This window comes from Macrosteles quadrilineatus, unplaced genomic scaffold, assembly GCF_028750875.1.
Source record: "Macrosteles quadrilineatus isolate MER2022 unplaced genomic scaffold, UCM_ALF_1.0 Scaffold_19__1_contigs__length_3004403, whole genome shotgun sequence".
NCBI lineage: Eukaryota > Metazoa > Arthropoda > Insecta > Hemiptera > Cicadellidae > Macrosteles > Macrosteles quadrilineatus.
Window position 1 is genome coordinate 593,904 of NW_026542612.1, and position 25,524 is coordinate 619,427.

At 34.3% G+C, this 25,524-nt stretch overlaps 1 protein-coding gene across 2 annotated transcripts in view; it reads right to left on the minus strand.

Annotated features, from left to right (window-relative positions):
• Nucleotides 1-25,524, minus strand: part of LOC129005282 (peroxiredoxin-1-like) — a 70,132-nt gene that overhangs the window by 14,641 nt on the left and 29,967 nt on the right. Inside the window, exons 5-7 of one of the 2 annotated variants that reach the window (XM_054434127.1) lie at nt 25,300-25,428; nt 23,908-24,013; nt 23,055-23,251 (exon numbers count right to left, since the gene is read on the minus strand). In XM_054434127.1, the coding sequence (XP_054290102.1) occupies nt 23,163-23,251; nt 23,908-24,013; nt 25,300-25,428 (324 nt within the window). In that variant the 3' untranslated portion in view covers nt 23,055-23,162. Of the gene's footprint in view, nt 1-23,054; nt 23,252-23,907; nt 24,014-25,299; nt 25,429-25,524 lie in introns of those variants that run through there. The other variant, XM_054434126.1, reaches the window with a different exon arrangement.

Genomic DNA, 25,524 nt, shown 5'->3' on the forward strand with positions numbered 1-25,524 from the left:
TGCGTCAGCAGCTACTGTCGCTGGTGACGTCGCCAGGCTACCTCGAGTAATAAGGCTCTTTGATAAAATCCATTGATGATTGGAAAGATTTGAACCCGAGGACTCAGGGACTGAGGTTCAGCACTTTAACACTAGACCAGCTCATCAACGTCAACTGGCGATGGACTTCAATAACGGATTATCACAGCTATGATAAAGAAATCTTAAACCTCACAGCTATGACAACGATACTCATCATATTCAGGTAGAAATGGGTTTGTATGGTAGTGGATAAACTAAATAACATGGCACTGGTCTTAAAAAGTTAAGCTAGCTTCCTTGGTAAAGACTTCAATTTACTGATATACCTCACAATCCCTAGGTTCACAACAGTAAACAACCTAATGCATTTGGCAAAATTATGTAAGACTAGCGGGGTAGCGGATTTTTATCCCCCTGGAATTTTACCCCCTGGGCAAACGTGACGTCACAAACCAGGGGGTAAAATTCCGGCCGCGAACTTTTGAGTTTCGCGACATCAGCTCGATGGATTAAACGCGGAATTAAACATATATTTTCACGGTTGTGAGTTTAATCAGAACACATCAAATTATAAAAACCTAGAATGTACGGCCCGGATTTTTACCCCCGGAATTTTACCCCCCGGAATTTTACCCCCTGGCCAGATATAAATTAGTGAGAATGATTAATTATCGTCATTCAGTTTTAATTTAATGGTAAACATTTTATTATTAAGTATCCTATCTTAATTTATATGTAACATTAACTAATCGAACAGGGTTTTAATATTAATTTTGAGATTCAAGTGTCAGGATTCGATCTTTGAAGCCAACTGTTGGTTAATATGATCAAATTAAAACAGCGAATTCTGTTTACTTAGTTGAGATTACAAAATAAATAAATAAAGATAGGCTACTAAATAATGAAATGTTTACAATTAATTAAAAACAGAAATAAGAAAATCAATCATTCAATCTCTAAAATCAGCCAGGGGGTAAAATTCCGGGGGGTAAAAATCCGGCCCGTACATCTTCAATTGCCTAAACGCTAGTTATATGGACAGGGGGTAAAATTCCGGTTTTTATCACTAATCTTATTAATCACGCTCTGACTATTTTCATTAGACTTCCAAATCTGCGGGGGTAAAATTCCGGCCACGAACAAACTTTTGGCCATTCAGGTTACTACGTCATAGTGACGTCAGCTTTGCCCAGGGGGTAAAATTCCAGGGGGATAAAATTCCGGCGACCCAGACTAGCAGAGTACCCGTCCTTTGTAAGGGGTTGGCATATAAGTATAAAATGCTCATTGCAGTTATACTCAAGCCTTGCGTTTGCATTGAGGGAGGACACAGTTTGATTTAAAATTTTGCTTCTTTAAATTTACAATATTCTATAGTATTACACATCTACCATAGCCATAATGTTCTACCACTTCACCTGAACAATAAAAAAAAAAATTATTACAAATTCACAAAATATCACAAATTATTCATGACATTAAAAACATAAACATAACTGTAAACAATCCTACTTTGACAGTTAGTTCTCATTGCGTATCGCAGTTTTTTGTTGGTGCTTAGTTCAAATTAGCTGTTTTCATAAATGCAAAAATATAGGCCTAGTGCTGCACCCTGTTGGTAAATCTTATAACTTTTTAATGCTTTTGCATATCATAGAACCAACTTTTTTAGTTGACACAGCTGACTAAATTATTTAATTCCCTTTAAATATGAATACTCATAAGGTTAACATGGGGAACTACAGAGCCACTGGGGCGGAGCCCGAAAGGATTTTTGAGATAAGAATATGTCTATATGTTAATCGGGAATGTGAGCTATCATCATGCCAAATTTCAGCCCAATCCGTCCAGTAGTTAAAGCGTGATTGAACTTCAAACAAACATACAAACCTTCACATTTATAATATTACTAGCAGAGTACCCGTCCTTCGTACTGGGTTGGCATATAAGAATAAAATTCTTAATGCAGTTATACTCAAGCTTAGCGTTTGCAATGGGGGAGGACACAGTTTGATAACATTTGGTTCTTTAATTTTACGGTATGATATAGTATAAACACATCTACCATAGCCATAATGTTTTACCGCTACACCTAAACAATAGAACAAATTAATTATGAAACATTCGCACAATATCACAAATTATTCATTAAATTAAAAACATAAACATAACCTGTAAACAATCCTACTTTGATAGTTATCATTGTGGATCACAGTTTTTTGTTGCTTCTTGGTTCAAATTAGCTGTTGTAAAATGCAAAAACAAAATAATAATAGTGCTGCACCCTGTTGGGAAACCTTATAACTTTTTAATGCTATTGCATATTATAGAACCAACTGGTTAAGCTAAAACAGCTGACTAAATTCTTTAATTCCTTTTAAATATGAATACTCATAAGGTTAACATGGGGAACTGCAGAGCCACTGGGGCGGAGCCCGAAAGGAATTTTGAGATAAGAATAGGCCTATACAGGGTGAGTTTCTACTGACCGTGTTAACTTCGCCAGTGGGTTCTACCATAGATTAAACATACTCCCTTAGTAGATTCTCCGCGGGATAGGGGTCGGTATGTTCGAGCGCTTGTACGGCGAAGTTGCGTGCTGCCCACGTAGTTCAGTACGGTCAGGCTAGGAGCGCTAGAGGTCTCACCGTACAGCCACACACACAAACACACTCTTACCGCGTTATAGCTCTCACACGCGCGTCCACAAGCCCCGCGCGCCCCGCCGCGCGCCAGCACTGAGCACCAGCGAGCAAGGAATACCACCTTTGCACATAGGCCTACACACGACCACGACACTCACACCCAGCTTGATTCCATACAGCGTGATTTGTACGTGCAGAGCCTCGGCTAACTGTATTTCAGTATTTGTAACAGCAGTGTTTTATTGCGATTGTTCTAGTTTAGTTAATGTGATGTTGATAATTAAATTAATTGTTCTTTTATTGGAATAGCCATCTATTGTATTTGTTACTTGTGAGTATTTTTAACCGACTTCCGCACTACCAACAAAAGAATGAGGTTCTCAATTCGTTTGTGCCAATGTATTTTTTTCTATAGATGTTCATCAATTTCTCTGGGATTTTTATACCGATCAGCGTGGTTCCTCTCCCAAAATAACCATGGTTTCCCTTTGGTACCATATATAACATTATGTTTAAGTGTAGGCCTAAATATTGGTTCCAGTGGAAAAATGTTGAAAACCTTTATAAAATGTTTATTTCGTTAATATTTTTACAGAGAAAGCAATAAATAATAATAATATTCTTACAACTGTTAGTTGAAACGATGAAGGTACAGAGACAGATCTTCATGAAAAAGTTGCTTAATATATTTCATGCCATGGAGCCTAAATAACTGACTTTGAGTTTACTAGGCGTTTTGTTTTGGTTACTATGAAAAAGGTATTTCAACATTTGACCTGCATTTTGTATAACTCCGTTTTGAGTATTGAAATTGTATACTGTTATCAACACCATAAAATAAACATCATAACAATAAAATTATAGTATATCATTGGTAACATTATTCCAATCGAACAATACACTTATTTCCTATTGATTTTTAAGACATAAAACTTTTAGGCTACGTCGGTTTACAAAAAAACATGTTTGGCTGCAAAAGATAGGTAATAGGGTATAGTGTGGTAAAAAATAGAGTTCGTACCACGGACCGAAATGGTTTTGCAGCTCTCGATCGATTTAATTTCTGGCTATCCCAATTCATCACCTGGTTTACCAAATTTTTATAACCAGGAATTATGTAACCTGAACAGGTGACTCAAGCAGTTTTAAAATAATAACTGTTCAGTAACTTTCTTGATCGGTCCAAATCATTTTGCTTTTAAAAACCCTTTACATAGAGTGAGGGAGAGAGGTTTTGAGTTTAAACAGAAGTTAAAACTACGTTTGCTGATGACACTGCACTGTTGTCGAGTCATGTGGACCCTCAAGTCGCTTACATAAATCTACAAGCTGCCTTGACTGAGTTCAATATTGGCTTAAAAAGTGGAGGATAAAAGTCAACGAAAACAAGTCCAAACATATTGTTTTTACTCTGAGAACAGGGTACAATCCTTTAGTAACCATTAATAATGTAGCCTTAACGGAGGCAGACAGTGTAAAATATTTAGGTCTAACTCTTGACAAAAAATTAAATTGGAAATCTCATATCTGGTGCAAGAGACAGCAAATGGAATTAAAACTTCGTAAACTCAATTGGCTACTAGGTACGAATTCAAAATTATCATTGGCTAACAAAATGTTACTGTATAAAGTTATGATCAAACCAATTTGGACATACGGAATTCAACTTTGGGGGACCTCGAGCAAATCCAACATCGAATATCTTGAACGATTTCAGGCTAAGGCACTGAGAAGAATTATTGGCACACCCTGGTTCGTATCCAACACTACAATTAGGAATGACTTCAAAATTAAATCAGCGAAAGAAGAAATCACAGACCTTAGCAAAAATTATCAAAACAAATTAGAATACCATCCGAACAGTCTTGCTGTTAATCTGCTGGACAATAGCCAGTTTATTACCAGGTTAAAAAGTGTTGTGCATGTGCTGGACCTAAGCTACAGATTCCTGTAAATATTTAAATGACTGATCCAATTTTTGGCAAAACCTGTTGATGAACGGGTGCTTGCTTCCTAACATTGTTTTTTAGATATATGTTTTACTTATTGTTCTCATATTTGAACAGATTGTAAAATAAATTCTGATAAAAAAAACCTTTAAGTAATAAATATGTTACAAATTAGAATTAAGTCACTAATAAGATGAAATAAGTTATCTTTGTAAAAAAACAACCGATTTCAAACCTTCTAAAATAATAAAAACAATAAAATCATAACAGGATAGGTAACATAAATATATAACAAACATAAGCACTGTTTTTTATACCAAGGAAGTATTTACTTGTATTTTATATTTACTTCTGAATGAATGCAATATGCAACTATGACACACTAATTGTATATATGAATAAGAAACAAATTATGTTGATATTATGTTAGGGAAAAGAGGCTAGGTCAATATTAAAACGTTACTTATCCAAATTAAAAATATTTAAATGCATTATCATTAAAAGATACTAGTTAATATCACTATAGGATTATAATTTATTATCTTATAAAAAAAAAACTTAAAAAAGGTATCTGCCAATGATGGGTTACAATAATAAAATAACTCCAAACGCAAAACTTTGAAAAAACATGAAGATTAACATCATTAGTTATAGATAACCGCCTGCAATGTGGACATCCTCTTTAAATTTTCAGTATGTTGTGTCAAACATCATCATAGATTTCAAATACGTTAACTTGAACATTACAAAAGTTTACTTTGAAAGATTTATTTCATTATTTTTAGAGTGTTTAAAGTAGGTTGGGTTTTTATTACAAAGATACATTTTTAGAAGTTTACAACTGTTAGTTAAGGAATTTATTATTGTGATATATATAGGCCTATACAAAATTCTTAGGTTTTCTCTTCTTAGTTATACGAGTCGGTTCAGCTCTTTTAACAGACCGATTTTCATAATTTTGGTCGAAAATTCAAGGTATACAAGCACAGATTTGCCATCAAGCATCGGCATTCGTTTATCTAGAGTCTAATTCAAGTTATGCACAAACGAAACTTCCTCCATGTACATTTCTTTTAGGAGTTAAATTTGGTATTTCTTTTCCGATTTTCTTCTCCTCCATGCAGGATCTCAAGACAGTCCGGACTCTCAGTGGTTAGGAAATAGTGCTCAAAAAGCGATTGTGAACTGTGATGAGTCGTGCACGGAATCAGGGAGGTTAGTTATCCTAGTCTACGCCACAAATAGGTCATACAATAACCATGTAATCAATACCCTGCAGCCCAACATGTTAAAACATTCTTGAAACTATTTCCGAACATATGCGAATTTCCCATATAGGGAATAAGCTATTACCGTAGTACTCATGGTAAAACCTGGACCCGGGGCCGATTTAATTATTTTGCTTTGAGGTCCCTAGAGGCCGTAAACACCATCCGTTGAAATTCATCGCGCAAATCGCGTATATATATATATGTGTGTCCGTTAGCGCGATAACTCGAGCAAAAATGGTCCGATTTTTATGAAATTTAGTACAATATTTCTATGTAAAAAACGTTATAAACTAAAGAAAACAGTGAGTGTAAATGCACGTGTTAACAATGGCAGTGTCTGGCGGTAGCTTCCGATGCAACGTCACATGGTGGCGGGGTTGGAAGGGCAGCATCAGGCGGCACACGTTCACTTCAAAGGACTGGGCTAACCCAAGGTCACACTATAGTGTACGCACCCACGCACCACCGTCACCGCGGACCAGGTGAAGAATACTATTCTTAATTAGATTATTTTTTTTACATTTAGTTTTGCACTGCAGTTGTTTTTTTATTATTTCAATATAAAAATTGACAAACAACTTATTTTATTAACACTCTAAGCATTGCCTTACAATATTATATTACAAAACCGTACACCTACTTTAAACCGAACCTGCTTGAGGCTGTTTAATTGCGCGGACTGCAGGAGGGACTTGATGAAGCCACTATGGACTTCTGACGCTAGCGGAGTTCAGTTTTGATGCCGTTTTAAAGAAAAGCATCCATGTTTTTATGTTCAAAAACACGGTACTGCCTCAGCTCAGAAATCTCAACTCGGGCCAGTAGATATGTTGCGCCATTGAACAGCGCCACGAGAAGCGCTTGTAGACGTTTTAAGTCCTCTTAAATAACTCACTTAACTTTTGAAATATTTTTCATCTGAAGATTGTTCCTTACTCCTTAGATTAAAATTTATGACTCTAGCTTTTTTGATTTTCTTCAAAAAATGTATTTGTATGTCTAAAATGCGTTAGAAAAACGCTTATATAGAAGTATTTATTTACCAGTTACTTCCCACTTAAAATTATACTACAGTAGTACCAAAAAATTAAAAAAGATCAAGCCTACAGATATAAGAAAGGAATACATTAACATAAATATATTTTTAATTGGTTAAGTACCAAGCTGACATTAACGGAGAGCCTAAGCCATTGCATTAACGTGCGGCGGACAGGCAGAGCGCACGCCTTACCCTAGATTTGGCGCTGCAAAGCGACGTATTTTCCGGATGCATCAAATTTGGATGAAATGTTACACCGACTGTTACAAACACCAATACTGTATTTCATCCTGAACAAGGTTCTAGTTGCAAAAATTAAAAGAAGCCTGCAGGCTATGTCCGAGGATCTGCGTCAGCCCGGTGGTAAATATGGTGAAAAGTGGGAAAAAGTTATGAAACTAACAAACAAGTAAATGTCAATCAATCAACCAAATCAATTCAAATTGACAGTAATTTAGAAAACTTTTAGATTAGTAAAACAGTAAACAGTAAAACGTCCTCAAACACACGAATACTAAACAGAACCAGTGTGGATTATAAAAAACACACAAACGTGTATACTGTATATGTTAAGTATATCCTAATTAATACACTCGCAGTGATTTACCTTGAGTTTTGTTTATAGTTATCGCAGATGAGACGTGCAGGAAACTGTAAACGTTTGAATTCAGAGGGAATATTGGTAGGGATCGTTAGAATATGTCATTTGGATTAAATAAACTAACCTACTACAGTATACTCCCGACTATCCGCGGGATTGACTGGCGAGAAAACTGAGTTCGTGGATAAGCCGCAAAATTGCTGGTAATGGCTAAACAAAGGTCGAAGGCACTAAAAAACAACACACAAGTGCTTTAAATAAGTTCATTATACAATGCACTCTACGAAAACTTAATAAATGTCATCAATGGTATTGACGAAATTTAATGTACGAAAAATTATACTTACATTTTTTAGTTTAATTGTAATGAAAATTGTTTAAATGTAAACAATTCGTTTTTAATTGTTGGTTATGTTATATATGGTTATGTTAGGATGCATGATATAAATATTGCTGTGATTAGGTTGTTTGGGTGTAAGTAGATTAAGTAACCTAAAATGCTGTACGATGATTAATGTTATTAAAACATAGTATTACAATGTTATTATGTAAACATTAGAGTCAAGTGATTAAATACAAAACGTCAAATTAAATACATTGATGAGTTAAACATTTCATAATTATTTCCTTTGGATCCTTAAATGTAAATTGTTTATAGATACTTACCTAATGTTTCGCAATTACTTTCTAATACAAATAATAATTAATTGTATTTCCAGTTCATAAAGCGTTTCAAAATTAAATTCACAAATCACAGACATTACTTCATTTATTTTAAACAAAACTTTGCGATGTTTTTTGCCAGTAACAGTCGTACACTAGGCTACTCTCGAATACGGATTTTTGAGTGTCCATGAGGATTTCATCTCCACCCGACAAAATTAAAAGAAAAACATGTAATTTGGGAAAAGTATGAATTATGTAGGAAATAAGGGTTTATTTTTTATTATTTATTTAAAAATGATTCGTTGGTAATGACTAATGAATGAATGATCGGTTATTTATAGTAGGCCTACACTATACACCTTTTATTCCATGACTATGAGCTTCTTTGTACTTCGTATAAAATAACAGAAAAACTATATTCGCGTATGATTGTAAAATGTAAGGGATTAGCTGCAAGTGCTTCGCTGTGCTGGCTGATTAGCTGTACGGCAACAACGGCGCCGACCGTGTGTTGGGCTCTGGGCCATTCTCGCAGACGAATGCTGTCGTTGCGTTGTTCCTCTCATCGCCACGAGGTTGCGCCATTGCACTGATGCCGCTTAGAGCGCTAGTACTAGAAATCCCGGATAGAGCGCACTGAAGTTTGTCCCGTTTTAGCCGTCCTCACCTTATAACATGCCGGCGGGGAATCTACTAAGGGAGTATGTTTAATCTATGGTTCTACTCACTAAAAGGAACAAAAAAGTTTATGGTTAGTTTAAAAAAGTATGTCCGAAAATCCATATTTACCCAGATATCCGCCATTTTGTTTTTTATACAAAAATATTTTTATCTGTGAAGTTTTTTATTCGATGATTATGAAACTTGGTAAACGTGTTACCATACACAAGACCTATAATAGAAAAAATAATAAAGTTGTTCCGATTTTAAATTTCAAAATGGCGGCCGTTTGAATTTTTCTAACTTAAATAACTCGAAAACGGCTAATTCTATGAAAAAATGTCAAGAATACTTTTTTTTTGCATTTTTAATTTCCTATCAAACGATACCAAGATCAAAAAGATCGGACAAAAGATAACTGAAATATACCGGTTTTTGTGTAAAAATAAGGCAAAAATTAAGGGTTCCCTGACTAACTTTGCCTTATTTTTACACAAAAACCGGTATATTTCAGTTATCTTTTGTCCGATCTTTTTGATCTTGGTATCGTTTGATAGGAAATTAAAAATGCTACAGTAAAAAAAAGTATTCTTGACATTTTTTCATAGAATTAGCCGTTTTCGAGTTATTTAAGTTAGACAAATTCAAACGGCCGCCATTTTGAAATTTAAAATCGGAACAACTTTATTATTTTTTCTATTATAGATCTTGTGTATGGTAACATGTTTACCAAGTTTCATAATCATCGAATAAAAAACTTCACAGATAAAAATATTTTTGTATAAAAAACAAAATGGCGGATATCTGGGTAAATATGGATTTTCGGACATACCTTCCCATAAACTTTTTTGTTCCTTTTAGTGAGTAGAACCCACTGGCGAAGTTAACACGGTCAGTAGAAACTCACCCTGTATGTTAATTGGGAATGTTAGCTATCATCATACCAAATTTCAGCCCAATTCGTCCAGTGGTTTATGCGTGATTGAACTTCAAACAAACAAACACACAAACTTTCACATTTATAATATTAGTAAGATGACCACTCACATGCATTTTAACAAACAAAAGCATGCTGCATCTGTAATTTAAATACAAACACAAGCAGTACTAAATTTCAAACTAATAACCTTTTGAATGACAAAGAAAAGATTTTTCAAATACTATTTTGGATTAAGATACACAATTGTTTTAAGCAGTAAATTTTTTGAGAAAACTCAGGCAAAATCGTATAATAACCCTTCAAAAGTAAATGGTTACATTATATCACCAATTTTTACTTTTTCCAAGATAGTAGCCACTTTCCAATTTAGTATAGTTTATATTGATAATGTAAACATGATTATAGTAAACTACTAGCTGATGTACCTGTGCTTAGCGAGGGGAGGAAAATTCAGTACAGAATAACGTATTACCATAGACTAACCAACACAAGGAAACTTCTCATCACATTGTACACTTTGAAGCTCGTTTTTCGTATCCATGGATAGCCTAGGTGGTATTTGGCCTCGCCAAAAAGTTGCATACATCTCTCCCTGTTCTCTGAATCTTCTTTCCTTGCTCTCAATTTTCACAAATATTTTTCCACCTGGTCCTTCCATCGATTCTTGGGTCTTCCTCAAGGTTTTTTTCCTGCTGGTTTTGTCTTCAAACTTCTTTAATTAGCCTGCCATCTTCCCTCCTAAATACATGGCCAGCACCTTAGTCTTCTGCTCTTTGCTTCTCCTGCTATGTCTGGGGAATGGTGCATGTCTCTTATTTCTTGGTTGTGCCTAATTCTCCATCCTTCTCCCTCTCTAACAGGTCCAAATATTTGTCTCAAAATTCTGATTTCAAATTAAACCAACTTCTTTTTTGTTTGCTTGTCTTAAATCCATCACTGATCACTAGTGTTGACGAAATGTTATCTCTATTATTTTAGGGTTAATTTTATCAATTTCATCATTTTGTGCTTTACTGTTCGGTTATAACTAGGCAATGAGTTATTATTTATGATAACATCGTTTTATTTGGTTGAACAAGGTTTTAAATGACTGAAATAACAAGAAAAAAATTTTCAACAAAACACGACCCCTACTAACAGTTCACTAGACTGAAACTAAAACTAAAATTGTTTTCAGCTGATCCATAAGGATGAGAATTCTACTAAGGGGGTATGTTTTATCTATGGTAGTACCGTCCAAGGTACCACCACCATATGAATAAATATATTATAAAATATAAAATACACATTATAAATCATTTATACGAGGCTTGTCCAGAAAGTAAGTACCGTTTCGTTCTATCCCAGGCACAGCGCTAACAAGGATGTTAAGCGCTAACAACAATGTTACGAGCATGCACACTAGTCTCCTTGGTTCATTGTTGAACAGCTGACGCAATAACGGAAAAATTGAGTTGTGTTTACATTAGTTAGTGTACACTCAAAATGTTTGAAACAATTTCTGATCCCGCGGACTGTGAAGTGCATTCTGTAACACGATTTTTGAACGCAAGGAATGTGAAGCCTGATGAAATTAATGGCCGATTTACAGAAATTTATGGAGAAAAAGTTATCATTGATGGAATGTTAAGAAAATTGGTTCGGCAATTCAATGATGGGCGAACCAATTTTCATGACGAGGCTCGCAGTAGGCACCCATCTGTTGTGAGTCAGGTTGAAAAAGTGAATTAAAAAATTCGTGAAAACAGACGTTTCACCACAAGAATGCCTTCTGATGAATTCCCACAAATTTCAAAATCTCTTTTGCATGATATTGTGGTTAATCGCTTGAATTATAGCAAGATCTGTTCCCACTAGGTTCCGAAAATGCTTACGGCAATGTTTCTCTTCAATGGCGGCATCTTTCTGTAAACAGGGTATAGAAAGGTGGAAACTACCTAGAAAAATAGTTTAAGATATCCTCTTTCTTGTAGAAATAAATTTTGTTGAAAAAAAAATTATCCATGTTTTTTTTCCAAAACAGTACTTACTTTCTGGACAAACCTCGTAGTTAAATCTATCTCATAAATGATAGCATATAAAAATTTAATTACAAAATTACTAATCCATTATACATTTTTACACAATTTCTTTAGACATGATGTATAACAATTTGCTAAAGGTTAAAACCAGCTGTTAGTTAACTAGAGTATATTTTGTACCTAGGGCCGAAAATGAGCTCTTTCCTACAGTCACCCGACAAAGTTGGCTTCCTTGTATTGTTTATAGTACAGAAAGCTGCTAATTGCTGCATATTTATACTTTGCCGTACGGTTTATACTTTGTCGTACGGTTTATACTTTGCCGCACATCAGGATTCCAACGAAACAACACAAAACAGCGTGGTTCTATTAAGCACGTAATCCGTGTACGCTTGGAAATAGGTTGGCAACACTTAAAGATAATAATACTATGAGCAGCTGATTGACTATTATAACTACGATTTAACCTGTCATTTCGTGTTTATAGTTTCGGTATTTCTGAACTTTCTGGACTTTTCTTTTAAACGTTTTTAAAACATTCCTACGATCTTAATAAACAAGAAAATACCTTTAAAGAATTTTTTTTAGGCGCGGAAACCACTTCAAATTACAAAAGCATACGGAACTATATTCTCAAAACGCGGAGCACATTTCTTGCCGAGGAAAAACAGCGGAGTGATACGGACCGCGGGTGAGTGAAAATTTAAAAACGTACGTTTTCATGTCCCTGGCCTTTTACTTCGTATATACTGGATTTGTAGTTTATTATTATGTGTTTTAATATTTTTTGGGACGGGGGCAACATGTTACACACATTTATTTGGTTTTAAATAGGTTCTAGGTATTTTTTTCGTATTTTTAAAGTCTCGAAATTCACGACCATGACGTGTCCCTAGGGTACATTTTCCAACTTTCACGCTGTTTTTAGACTAATTATTCATGCTGAAATATATAAAGCCATATTTTTATGTCATCAATGGTTATTAAACTTACAAAAAAGGAGCATATTATAATTTTATTGTCATTACAAACTGACTACCATGACAAAATAAGTCTGTCCCTCGATTTGGCGTCACGACCATTTGGGAAAAAATTTCAACTTTGGAGCACGACAGTGGCAAGCCTGGCGTCGATGGAGTCAGTTGGTTTTAGAGACTAGTTCGGGGTGTACGTCAGGATTGTAGTGCCGGTTGTTTCGAGTTGAAAGGAGGAATTACAAGATTAATAAAGGAAAGATTGTGTTTTTTGTAATTTTGGTGTGTCCATGACCGTACGTAGTCATTCGATGAAGTAGACATGGTGTTAATTTTTGTTCATAAGATATTTCAATTGCTAGATTAACCTAGAAGTCCACTTTGTATCCTCGAACATGAGGTGCAGGGCTACCGCCAGAAAAAAGCCAAATAACACGTAATTTCACGACCAAAGTTTCACGACCATCGCGGGTTTTTTCACGACCAATCCAACCTTATGGATCTTAGTGTGTTTGGTCGTGACAATAACTTTAATATAATTGTAAATTGAATAGTTTAGTTCAATTGAAACACATATTTTTATTATAACTAACAGGATAATTGAAGGATTTTTTAGAAAGATTTAGATTATTCCAGATAATTCACGACCGTACCGCTTGTCCCTGACCATCACGTTTATGATTTCTATCATAAAAATTTCAAAAATTAAAATATCGTCGTATTTCAATGTTTTATACACAAAAGAAGCACACCTCTATACAAACATAACGATTTTTCGGGTCTCAGGTAAGTTTTTTCGGAGTTATACAAACTTAAAAAGATTTTATTGGCTTTTTTCAATTTTTTTAGTTTTTTCATTTTTTTCTAGAAAGACCAAATATACCAAAAGCTCAGTGACCTTTTTATTGTATAATGGTCATAAAAGTAAATTAGTTTATAGCAAAACATAGTTACAAAAATAATATTAACTATTTTTAATATTCGTTTAAACGTCCGTTATGGTCGTGACAGGATTTTGTGTTTTTCCACTAAAGATGCTCTTTTAAAAAGAAACTACCAAAGATATTGTGTTACCATGGACATTTTATGAAACTTCAAATGTTAATGAAATAAAAAAAATAATAAAAGTTTTGAAAAATGGGGAAAAAAATTTGCAAAGTGCTTTACCTAAAAACGTACGTTTTTAAATTTTCACTCGGGTACTACTTTCTTTAGGGCACCATTTGTGTTGCCAGCTGAACCTAAAAACGTGTTGTATAGTGTTTGAAAGGCTAATTATTTATATGCTTTATAGTGACTGTAGGAAAAATGTAATGTGTAACACGAGTGAAAAAGGCCTTTGCTGCACTCGAGATCATTCCGCACGAGCCGCAGGCTCGTGCGTAAACATTGCTCTCGTGTGCAGCAAAGTGCCACTTTCACCACTAGTTACACAAATAACTATTTCCTACAGTTACCTAACAATGTACATGTTCTCACACTGATTTGAGATAGCAAAGTGGCCAATTCGCTCATCAGTGACCATAGTAGCACAAATTTGTATTTTATAAATATTTTATATATTAAAATTTGTATTTGATAGAACCTCAAATAAAATATATCAATAATATATCTTTAATAATAGTTTGATATATTCAAATATGTATTTAAAATATTACCAAAAAGCAATGCAAAATATCAATTAAATATAAGTTTTGAATATATAAAATAGATTCATAATATATATTGATAAAATAGGTATAGAATCTATGATATACATATTTTATATGTATATTTTTCCTATTAAATATTTAAAAAAAATTATGTGTTGAGAATATTTTAAATATATATAAAAAATATTTTTGAATCTATATTATATATTTAAAGTATTTATAAATATATTTTGAAACATGTCAGATATTTTTATTAATAAAATAGGCTATTAATATGTTTGTAGAATATATAATCTATTATAATTGACAAATAAATAATTTGCATATTTTGTTTTTTATAGTGTCCATCAACTTATACATACATTTTTTGTATGATAATTGCTATTGTGAAAGCGTTAAAATTAAGTAAATAATAATACATACTCTGAATGGTGTCACTCTATCATGTACGTAAAGAAAAAATTACGCATATAGTTAAGAGGCAGTATACATATTCAACAGCTACATGTGGGTCAAACAAAAAAAGTGTTAATGGGTTTTTTTTTATTACAATATGTAACAATGAATGTGATCCTAGAAATCTCCAAATGATTAGCTAGAAAAGGTTGCTAGTGACTGGCGACCTTTTAAGAAACCAATTACGGTTGTATATGACGTTCTAGAAATAATTATTTGATTTACTTATGTCATAAATTACATAGGCCCTAATATTTGTCATAGTATTAAAATTATTTTATGTAGTTTACTGTATTTGTATTCGTGGGGACTACTCACTATTCACTACAGCACTATTCAACTCAACTACTTGATGCCAAAACAGATTAACAGAATCATATTATACTGTAGTATCAAAAATATTTCAAGTATTGCAACCATTGCAACTGTCGGCTACTCTTACCATTTGAAAACTAAGACTAACAATAGTCGCAGATAGCTCAGAGGTAAGGCATGAGGCTCATAAGTCGGAGGACCCAGGATCGAGACCCATCCAGGTCAACAAAATTTTATCTAGTTTTTTCAAAATTTGTTTTTATGAACTATTTAATCAAATTACTCAACTGATAATTGTGCTTTTCATACTAAATCTTTATTATTTTGTGTTTTTATGTTTAGGCCCCATGGGATGTTTGGAAGTGATATTAAATACATTTTTTATTTAAATATTATTCACTAAAATATATTATTGGAACATATTTTTTAATATTTAATAGATTCAAAAACATATTTTTTATATATTTAATATATTTTAAATATTATATAAAATTTACATGAATATGCACTTGATATATATAAAATAGATTTTAAATATATTTATTCATATATATTTAATATATATTTTTGCTACTAGGGGAGAGACAATGTTAACATTGTCTCACTCCAGATTTGCAACATGAAGGCACGAAATAGTGAGCGCGTAACATGCAGACAAGGTAGTATGCGCACGAAATACGTTGGCAGCACTGGCTGTAAATCAGCTGGTCAGCTGTTGTACTGTGGTATCATTAAATGTCATATTAAAAGTTCACTTCTGTGTAAAAATATGTCACGTTTCTTTACCAATTTATTTGTTTTATGGTAACTGTAGGAAAAATATAATGTGCAACTCGAGTGCAAATTGCAATTGCCTCACTCGAGAAACTTCCTCACTCGCCCACGGCTCGTGAGTAAGTATTTCTCTCGAGTGAGTCAATTGCTCCCTTTGCTCACTAGTTGCACAAATAACTATTGCCAACTTCGTCGAGAACTAGAAACGACTGATTGCTGCAAAACCCTTTTGGCCAGTGGTATGTACGCTATTTTTCACCACACTAGTAAAACCTCGCTAATCCGCCCTCCGATGGTCCGACTGTGTCCAAGAAAAATGCCTAGAAAACTTTATAAATCGTGTTTTTTTTAGTCTAATGTGTTGAAATTCGTTGTATATTTAACCATTTCTGCCCATTATTAATATTAAGTAGGATCCCACATTGTTTTAAAAAATCACAGTTCATTTGACAAAAATAGATTGGTAGCAAAACAACGGAATGTCGATCAAAGTTTCAAGGTCAAGCTATCCGATTGTACTGACAATCGTCTGCTCCTTAGGCCTACACATGACACATCTGTCTGCTGTGCGCTTGCTATGTCACAACATTTTGTGATTGGGTATTTGGTAATCATGACAACTTTAGTAGCCTCTGATTGGGTGATTAGTAACCATGGCAACTTCTTGAATGGGTGGATGAAGAGAAACTGAAAAAAGAATAGAAGAGCAAAGAGAAAGAATAAGCGATTTTTTAATGTCATTGTTATCTTTATTGGTGTATTTTACGACTGTTGTTATGCTATAAGTAGGCTACTATTATTTTATCTAACCCGCCATGTTAAACTTCCCTATCCCACGTGTGATGTATACAACTCCTTTACTTCACGAGTGAAGTAAAGTTTAAAAACCTCACTCGGTGAGGTAATGAAACCCATTTAAATAACATTGAGTGCACAACTTAAAAAAATTCCGCTTCTATTCTCCCTGTTTGTCAATGATGTTGTGGATGTACTTGACTCCAACTGTCTCCTGTTTGCAGACGACTTGAAGATTTTTAGAACTCTTCGCTCTAGTGAGGACTGCCTTCGACTTCAGCAATGTCTTCGGCGTGTTGAAGATTGGTGCACCGATAACTGCATGAGGCTCAACGTTAAAAAGTGTGTGGTGGTTACATATAGTAGAGCTAGAAGGCCTGTGGATTATAATTACTCCCTAAGCAACCTGCCCCTCGCTAGAAGTGACAACATTCGAGATCTGGGTGTTGTACTGTCTGCGGATCTGAGTTTCTCACGCCATATTGAGGAAATTTATTCTAAGGCCACCAGGATATTGGGACTCATCATGAGATCCTCTAGATGTGGTCTGAGTATAGAGGCGCTTCGCACACTGTACATTTCTTTGGTGAGGTCAAGACTTGAGTATTGTAGCTCTATATGGTCACCCCACCAACAGTGCTACATTGATCGTCTGGAGAGCGTCCAGTGCCGATTTCTACGTCTTATTGGGTGTAGGATGGGTTACATGTACCGGGATGTACCTACCCAGGACATCAGAAGATTTCTTGGACTTGATACCCTGGCCAAGAGGAGGGAAATCAGTGATGCCATGTTCCTGTTCAAGATACTAAATGGACGAATCAACTGTCCTGATCTGCTTGCGCTGATTGACCTGCATGTTTCCCCACCTAGATCCACTCGTTCCAATGTGCTGTTTGCTCGCCAACACTGCTCCACGAACTATGAACTTTATAGCCCTCTTCCTAGACTGCATCGACTCGGCAATCGGCTCTGTCACTATGTGGACTTCTTTGACTGCTGTCCACGGGTTGTCAAGAGGATTGCGTCTTCGGTTCTTGAGGAACAGTAATCTCGTTCTGCTGTGATTTAATTGTACAGGTCTTGTGTAATAATTTAATTCTTTGTCAATGCTTCCTTATCAATGCTCCCTAGTCATTATTGCCGTCTGTCACTAGTTTATTGATATTGCTTGTACTATTGATGTAGTATTATCTCTCTTGTTATCTCGTTGCATGTTTTCTTGTAGTATTTTATCGACTGTTATTGTTTCCAAATTTCTATCTATTGTTATGCTTGCTATTCAACTAGTTTTTCTTTTTCTATTAGCATGTAATGTTAGTATTGATTTGATGTATGTATTATCTTTCTGTTATCTAGTCGCATGTTTTCTTGTAGTATTATCGATTGTTATTGTTACCAATTCTATCCATTGTTATGCTTGCTATTTAACCAGTTTTTTTTTCCATTAGCATGTGATGTTAGTCCCTATCTGCCTTTCAATAAATCCTGCAAAATAACAAAAAAAAGTAAAAGAGCATGAGAAAAGGCAGAAGGGAAGAAAATTTAATTATGATCTTCCAATATTGTATCTGATCAGCATGTCAACCCTGTAAAAATGGTGTTATAACGTATACAAATAAATAAATAAATAAATAAAATATACCTCTATGGAGCCAACGACCTTCAACCATTGACTAGACGACTAGACAATGGTTCAACGCTAGAAATCAGCTGTGCGCTTGAATTTTATTGTTACAGAATGTTCCTAACCTAGCTTTTGTTTGTAAAAGAACGTTACTGTTAGAATATGAGTGAAATGGATAATGAAAAATATTGTACGTAGCTCCCTGTATATTGTCGGGTTAGGTTAAATCTTGTACGTTACACGTTACGCAAGAGCGTTTTTACATCACTTAGGTGAATTATGCAACTCGCTTCCGCTCGTTGCACAACATTCACCTGCGTGATGTAAAAACACTCTTACTACACTTGTAATGTAAATAGCTATTATACTTTTTTTATGCGTCATCTAATGTTTTTATCAACATTCTTCTGTCCTGAAACAGCGTAGCAGTAGCCTACGACTAGCAGTAGCTTACTAGACTTTACTTAAATCTTGACTTTTAGACTTTGCTTAGAACAATAGTTCTGTTCTTTATTTTTCTGTACAATGTTTGGCAATTTGTTTGTTTGAGTAAAAGTTTGAAAAAGCTGTGATTTTAAAGTTACAGTTTTTATTACTGTACCAAGGCTAATGACATATAACATAATTATAATGATTGCGCAATAGCCTACAAATTGCATTTTTATGATGTAATATGCAAATTATCACATAAAAGTCCTTTTATACAGTTAGTATTAGGCGTTGTTTATGAGTTGGAAATAACTGTTTTATGTCATGTTGGATTAACCAATCATGTTGGATTGGTTATCATGGTCTGTTCAAAATACAGTTTTACTACGTTTTTATGTCAATAAACACGTTCCTCTGATAATCAGACCTTTTTGCTGTTTCGACCATCCTCCCGGTCCCGTAGGTGACAGATTAGCGAGGTTCTATTGTACTATAAATTGAGAAAATATATACAATAACAGTCAACACAACTACAACTTTAAGGTTATGTAAAGAAATATTATGAAGAATCAGCGACAATAATAATGTGTAAATAGTCACTAGGCAGCGGTGACAATAAAACAAGTCTATTAAAATGCATTTTATGTATACTACTTGTGTATTTAATATACATTAAGGTTTTAAGCAAATAAGCTAACAGCTGATTTTCGCCCCTAGCGCCATAAAAACCTGCTCGGCCCCAAAATAACGACGACAGCTGGCCTTTCCGCCCTTGACAGTAATACGTAGCTTTCAGCCTCCAGTTAATGTTTGTAAAGCGTCTACAAACATCTTAGTGTGGTGAAAACAAATTATTTTGAACTAAACAAACTTAAAATTTTAAGAGTCAGCTAATAGACTTAAAAAAATATTTTGATAAAGGTAGCCTTTTATATAGAGCATCCTTATCCTCTTACCAGACGAATAGAAGCATAATTAATTATGAAGATAAACATAGTACAGTAGGAATCTTTTTAACTAGTAGCTCTAGCGGTTAAAGTATGGTGGACTATTTTTGACAAACTTCTTTGTCCATAGTGTAACCATGTGATCGTGCTTGTCAAATTTTAAGGTTAAATCAAAACAAACAAATTGTCATATTCTTGGAACAGACAACATCTACCATTGACGACAGTTAATGTGAGAACTTACAATTGAAACATAAATCATTACTAACAACAACAACCCAATAGTTTATCTTGTATCTATCTCAGTTACATAAACTGCATTACTCTTATATCAAAATCATTGGCAGTATTATTTTACAAGTACTGTAACAATATTTCGATATTTGCTTGGTTCTGGTTGGTTAGTTATTTTTAAATAATCACACCACCAAGTATGGACCATAAATAAACACCATTCCCCTCGCCTGCATGTACTCCAACGCTCACGGTGGAAGAAGACCCTGTGCCCTGGGTGATAGGAATTTCCGCACAGTTCTCACCGCTCCGGCTCTTCCTTGCTAGTTAGATACAAGTATATTTCCGCCCCAACATACTTGAGCTGATAGAGCACGGTCGTCCCTTAAATGAGTTTCCTCTGTACCTTACCGTAGTAGTACAGTAGTGTTCCTAAGCAACAGGGTAAGAAGAATACTAGTTGGCAGTGAAACAAAATTACGCCAAATAAACATCAATATAAAACAGGTGTGCTGTATAATTTGACTATGATACTGAGGGAGATGTATAATAGGTGTATCTTTGGCCAGTGATCATTTGCATGAGACAACTCCTTTTGAAATTTAAATCAATGACTAACTATGATACAATCAAACATCAAAAACATGAATTATATGGACATTGAACATTCAATTCCAATCTTTAAAAGCCATGCTCTGGCGGAGTTATACAAACATAAAGCTACATATATTGATTTCCAATCTTACATATTGTCAACAATGACTATGACTATTATAAGTAACAATTAATTGGCACAAAGCAATAATATTTTGGACGTGTAAGCTATTATTAGACACAATTTTCATTGAAAAACTTGTGTAAAAGAACATATAATACATTTAATACTGGATTATAATGCTTAGTTAATTTAACCCACTGATGATGACTGACGTGCTTAGCCCGTCACCGCATTTTGCGGCAAGATATCCTTACTGCTAGCCGACCAGGGCTCAAGTAGTTTATGGAATCTAATCTACGAGCACTAGTGTTATTGTGTGCTTATGTGGCAATCGACCCGTTTGGCCAACGGTGGCAAGGTAGCTCAGTTGGTTAAGGCTTCGCACTGACGAGTGTAGAGTTAAACCCTAACAACGTAGAATGTATACCGTACATGTGCAATCCATACTGAACTTACTAATGAGTGGTTAAAATAAACTGTATCCGGCTTGAGTAGAAATTGACGGCATTACTGGCTTTAATAAGGATCACACAAAACACCTTTTTTTGCTTTTTTTACACTAGACTCTTCTTAAGGCACTTGTTTAAAAAGACATACTCCATTATGTTAATACCCCATAAGCTGCAAAATAAATTTTAGACGTGTTTTGATAGGAGGTTTGCACTTCACAATAAATGTGTTGGAAATATTTAAGAATGTTATCTTTTAGAAAAAGTTAACATTATGTTAAATTAGTGTATGAGGGCCGTCGAGAACCTAAACTCAGAATGCTTCCAGCTACAGTAACGTTACTATCACATTTCTCGTACTCCGTCTGCAATGGAGTGTTGAATTGAGTGCTGCCATTGCACTTTCCCGCCACTTGTGAGGTGATCTCTGAGATCAGATTTTGGTTTGCAAAAATTCACAAGGAAATTAAAATATATCGCCAGGTTTAGGATTTTTAGGGAATGGGAGTAATGAGTGAAGACCAACAAAAATAGTGGTGGCCAAGTTGTTTTTTTTTTTTTGACAATTTTATGAAACAATCTCGGAGAAAATGTTCTATGAATTTCTCAATTGTGAATTGGTAGAAAACAAATAGAGGAAATAGATTTGAAACAGTGCTGGAACTGTAACTACCATTCTACCTCTAAAGAAGTCTCTGAAAGGGGCGAAATATTAGTTAAAATGTGTTACTTTATTGTGTTCTTTTAACTTCCTGGTACTCTTTCTTGAGAGTTAGTTGTGTATCCTCCCTTAATTCCTTTTCTTTAATTTCTTAAAACCAAGTTGACTTTTCCCTTCATAAATTACAATTGTGAATCGGCAATTCTCACAGATATTGGTTATTGACTTCACCTACCAGTCAATAGCCACTAGACTAGGTGTAACACTGCTGTTATGATCGTAAACTGATATTTTTTTATGATCGTTTCTGATATTTTAAAGTTAATGCACCACTGTCTCACTCAGCCACTTCACTTCTTTGCCGTAAGCTTCACAAATCTGGTGATAGATTTCAATTCACTTTTCACTTTTCGCCAATAAAAACTGATCACAGAAAACAACTGCAATGATAGTGCAAATTTCAACACTGCACTGCAGATAAAAAGACACACACACTTCTGTAGCTGGATGATTAGTGTGTGTAGAAATATGTCGATGCTAGGATGGCGGGATAACACAGCCCCAAGTGGTGACATCTGTTACTTTCTAGATGGCCCTGCGATTGTATGTATGGGTTGTGTTTTACTTGCACTGTATATTTGTCATTGGTAGTGTGGCGAAAGTACCATACCATTGACTTTTGGACAATGAAGTAGACATGACCAGCTATCTCCAATTCTTTATTTTAAAATAATATAGTTGGGTGAGCCAGTTAAAGATTGCACTAGTGTCTAAAAATCCTATTTTCTACCTTATTGGTTGTCACTGAAATAGTTGAGGTGATATAAAGCAGAAGTTGAAAAAGTTCAAAGCTCTAAGAAAACAGAAAGCAGTCAAAAGGAGGTACGGGCCTTCTCTTTGGTATTACAGCTTAATGTCAACTATAACAGACCAAGAGATTGTACAATCGTTTTGAAATCCCTCAGAAAACTGATATTATATACTCGACTTGTTTGGTAACATGGTGGGCAGTGTGTGGGAAACACCCGATATGTCAGGTTGGTTGTTGGGTCCATCATCAGGTCAGGTACGGCGAGCTGTTCGATAGTGTGAGGGGGCTCTTAAACTCTTTTTTTAACAATAGTATTGAGTAATTGACATCTTAAATCTTTTCACATTAAATATCTCTAGATGAAAATACGAAGGGGTGGATTGTAAATTAAAAACTGAGTTGGCTACAACTTAACTTTATTTTGTGGTTCAAAGTGGGCCTACAAAGAAAATCTAGGTTTAAGTACAAAATAATAAATACTTCATCATTCATAACATAATAAATTAATTACTTGTTAACTTTTTCAAAATATTCTTTTGAGCCATCAGGAGAAGGCTTTATGGTAGGAGATTCTGGTTTCCAATTGGCAGGGCAAACTGTAAAAAAGCAAAATCGCCTCCGTTACTAATCATGCAAAACATAAAAAAAAAACTGTATCAAACATTTAAATTATACTACCTACTAGATTCATTTTAGAGTGCCAACTGTACATTAAATAACATTTTGTGGCTACCATCTTAAAATTATGTGACTAGATGCTTTCTCTGTATTGTCCTGTTTGATGATTTGGTTTATATTTAGATATAATAGATCTAGCAATTCTTGTAGTAGTAACCTGTTTAAAGGCTTAACAAACAATATGGTCGCAAAAAATATTACAATAATTTGTACAAAATTATATCTAACGTGGCTGATACAGTAAAAAAACCATACATATTGTTGAATATACAACACATTTTCATAACCAATATTTGAACATTCAATATTGATAGTGGGGAAAACATGTCACATAAATCATTATTTAGAGAAGAGTGGTATTTTAATAGTAGTAGTAGGTTTTTTGAGTAGTTACTAAGATGTAAATTAAGTTGAAATTAGAGTAGGCCTATCATGACATCAGCACAAATATATTTGAAGAACCAACAACCAACAGAATCTCTAACTAACTACTATAGGCCTACATAAATTAATTAGGTAGTGATCATTCAAACAAATCAAACTACACAAACACACAAGCTGCAATGAGGCTTACCTTCACCATGTTTGTCTGTGAACTGGAAAGCTTTCACCAGCCTAAGGACTTCGTCTACACTGCGACCAACGGGCAAGTCATTCACTGTTATCTGTCGCACTACCCCCTGCAATTGAATCATGCAAGTTACTTAGAAACCATCTATGTGGAGACCTGTGTGATGAGTAGAGCTCTGTTAGTTATTGAGATTGACGGGATTTAATTTTTAGTTCAAGACAGGACGGGACAGGATTTTTTCTCCGTGATAACAAATTTGTTTTAAAAATCTTGATTAAACATTATTGAAATATTGATAATGGCAAAGCAAAATTAATTTTCAGTCTTAAAAACCAACAATAGATAAAAATACACATGTATAACAAAAGCTTGTGACTAAAAGATTCACATTATTAAATGTGAAACATCATTTTCACCAAAAAATACCTATAGCTAATCACAAACAGAAACTTAAAATGGACTACCACTGCACGTTTAAAAGCTTTAGATATAGAGTTTCTAAGGCCTCATATGGTTATCAGAAGAAAATCATTATATGGTGTATTAGCCTCTGAATCACTAAATTTAAGCTAAATAGTTTATGTTATTTGGGTTAGTCAAGTGATCCTTTTTTAGTAGTTTACTACTCTAGTTTCGGAAATCAGTAAAAGTCCATCATTAGGTAAAAAAATAAAAAAATATGAAAATTAAAGGAAAAAGATAAGGAAGGGAGACAGTTGAATCAAGTGTATGAAATATTTTGTTTGAAAATTGGTAAAATGTTCTCATATTAGTGTATACAATTAAAAATTAATTAAAACCAAATGGTGGTTTCCATTGTTTGATAGTTTGACAACAAAATTCCAAATGAAATTAAATCAGCAAAAAGCATGGTGGGATTTAAGAGGGGTCTTAAAACATTTCTCATCAACAAGGTATTGTATTCCCTTGATGAACTTTAAAATTTTAGGAGCGTTAATTTTTAATTTGTATAAAATTATGTTAGATTTTAAGAACTTTGTATCTATAGAATGTAAGAACATTGTAATATAAAAACATGTAAGAGAATGACACTATTCATGTACTTTGTGCTTTAATGAATAAAGAAATATTGAATTGAATTGAATTACTTACCTGAATTAAAAGCCATAACATTTTATCAAATAATGAAGTGGTATGGATGAATTTGGTTTCTAAAACCGTTGGTGGATGTGTAGGCCTAACCATTTTATACAATATGGAGAAGAAAACTAACTCTTCTCCTTCACGTCCTATTCCCGCTGCAAAGCACGATAGCAGCTAATTTATATTAAAAAATAAATATATTTATTTAAATCTAAAACTATATATCTAAACAATCTGCTTTGTTGCAGACATATTATTTAGCCACATATTTGGTACAGTTAGGAAGTTTACCTGTGGGTCAATAATAAACAGTCCTCTCAATGGAACGCCATCCTCCTCCAACAGAACATTGTAGTCTCGGGCAATACACTTGTTGAAGTCTGACAGCAACGGATAGTTCAGGTTACCCAGTCCTCCATGCTGTAACACAAGAGACAGTAGTCGATCATAGGGATTGAAAACTATTTCTTGTGGCATAATATATATTTTTGATATATTCTGGAACGTGTCAATGAT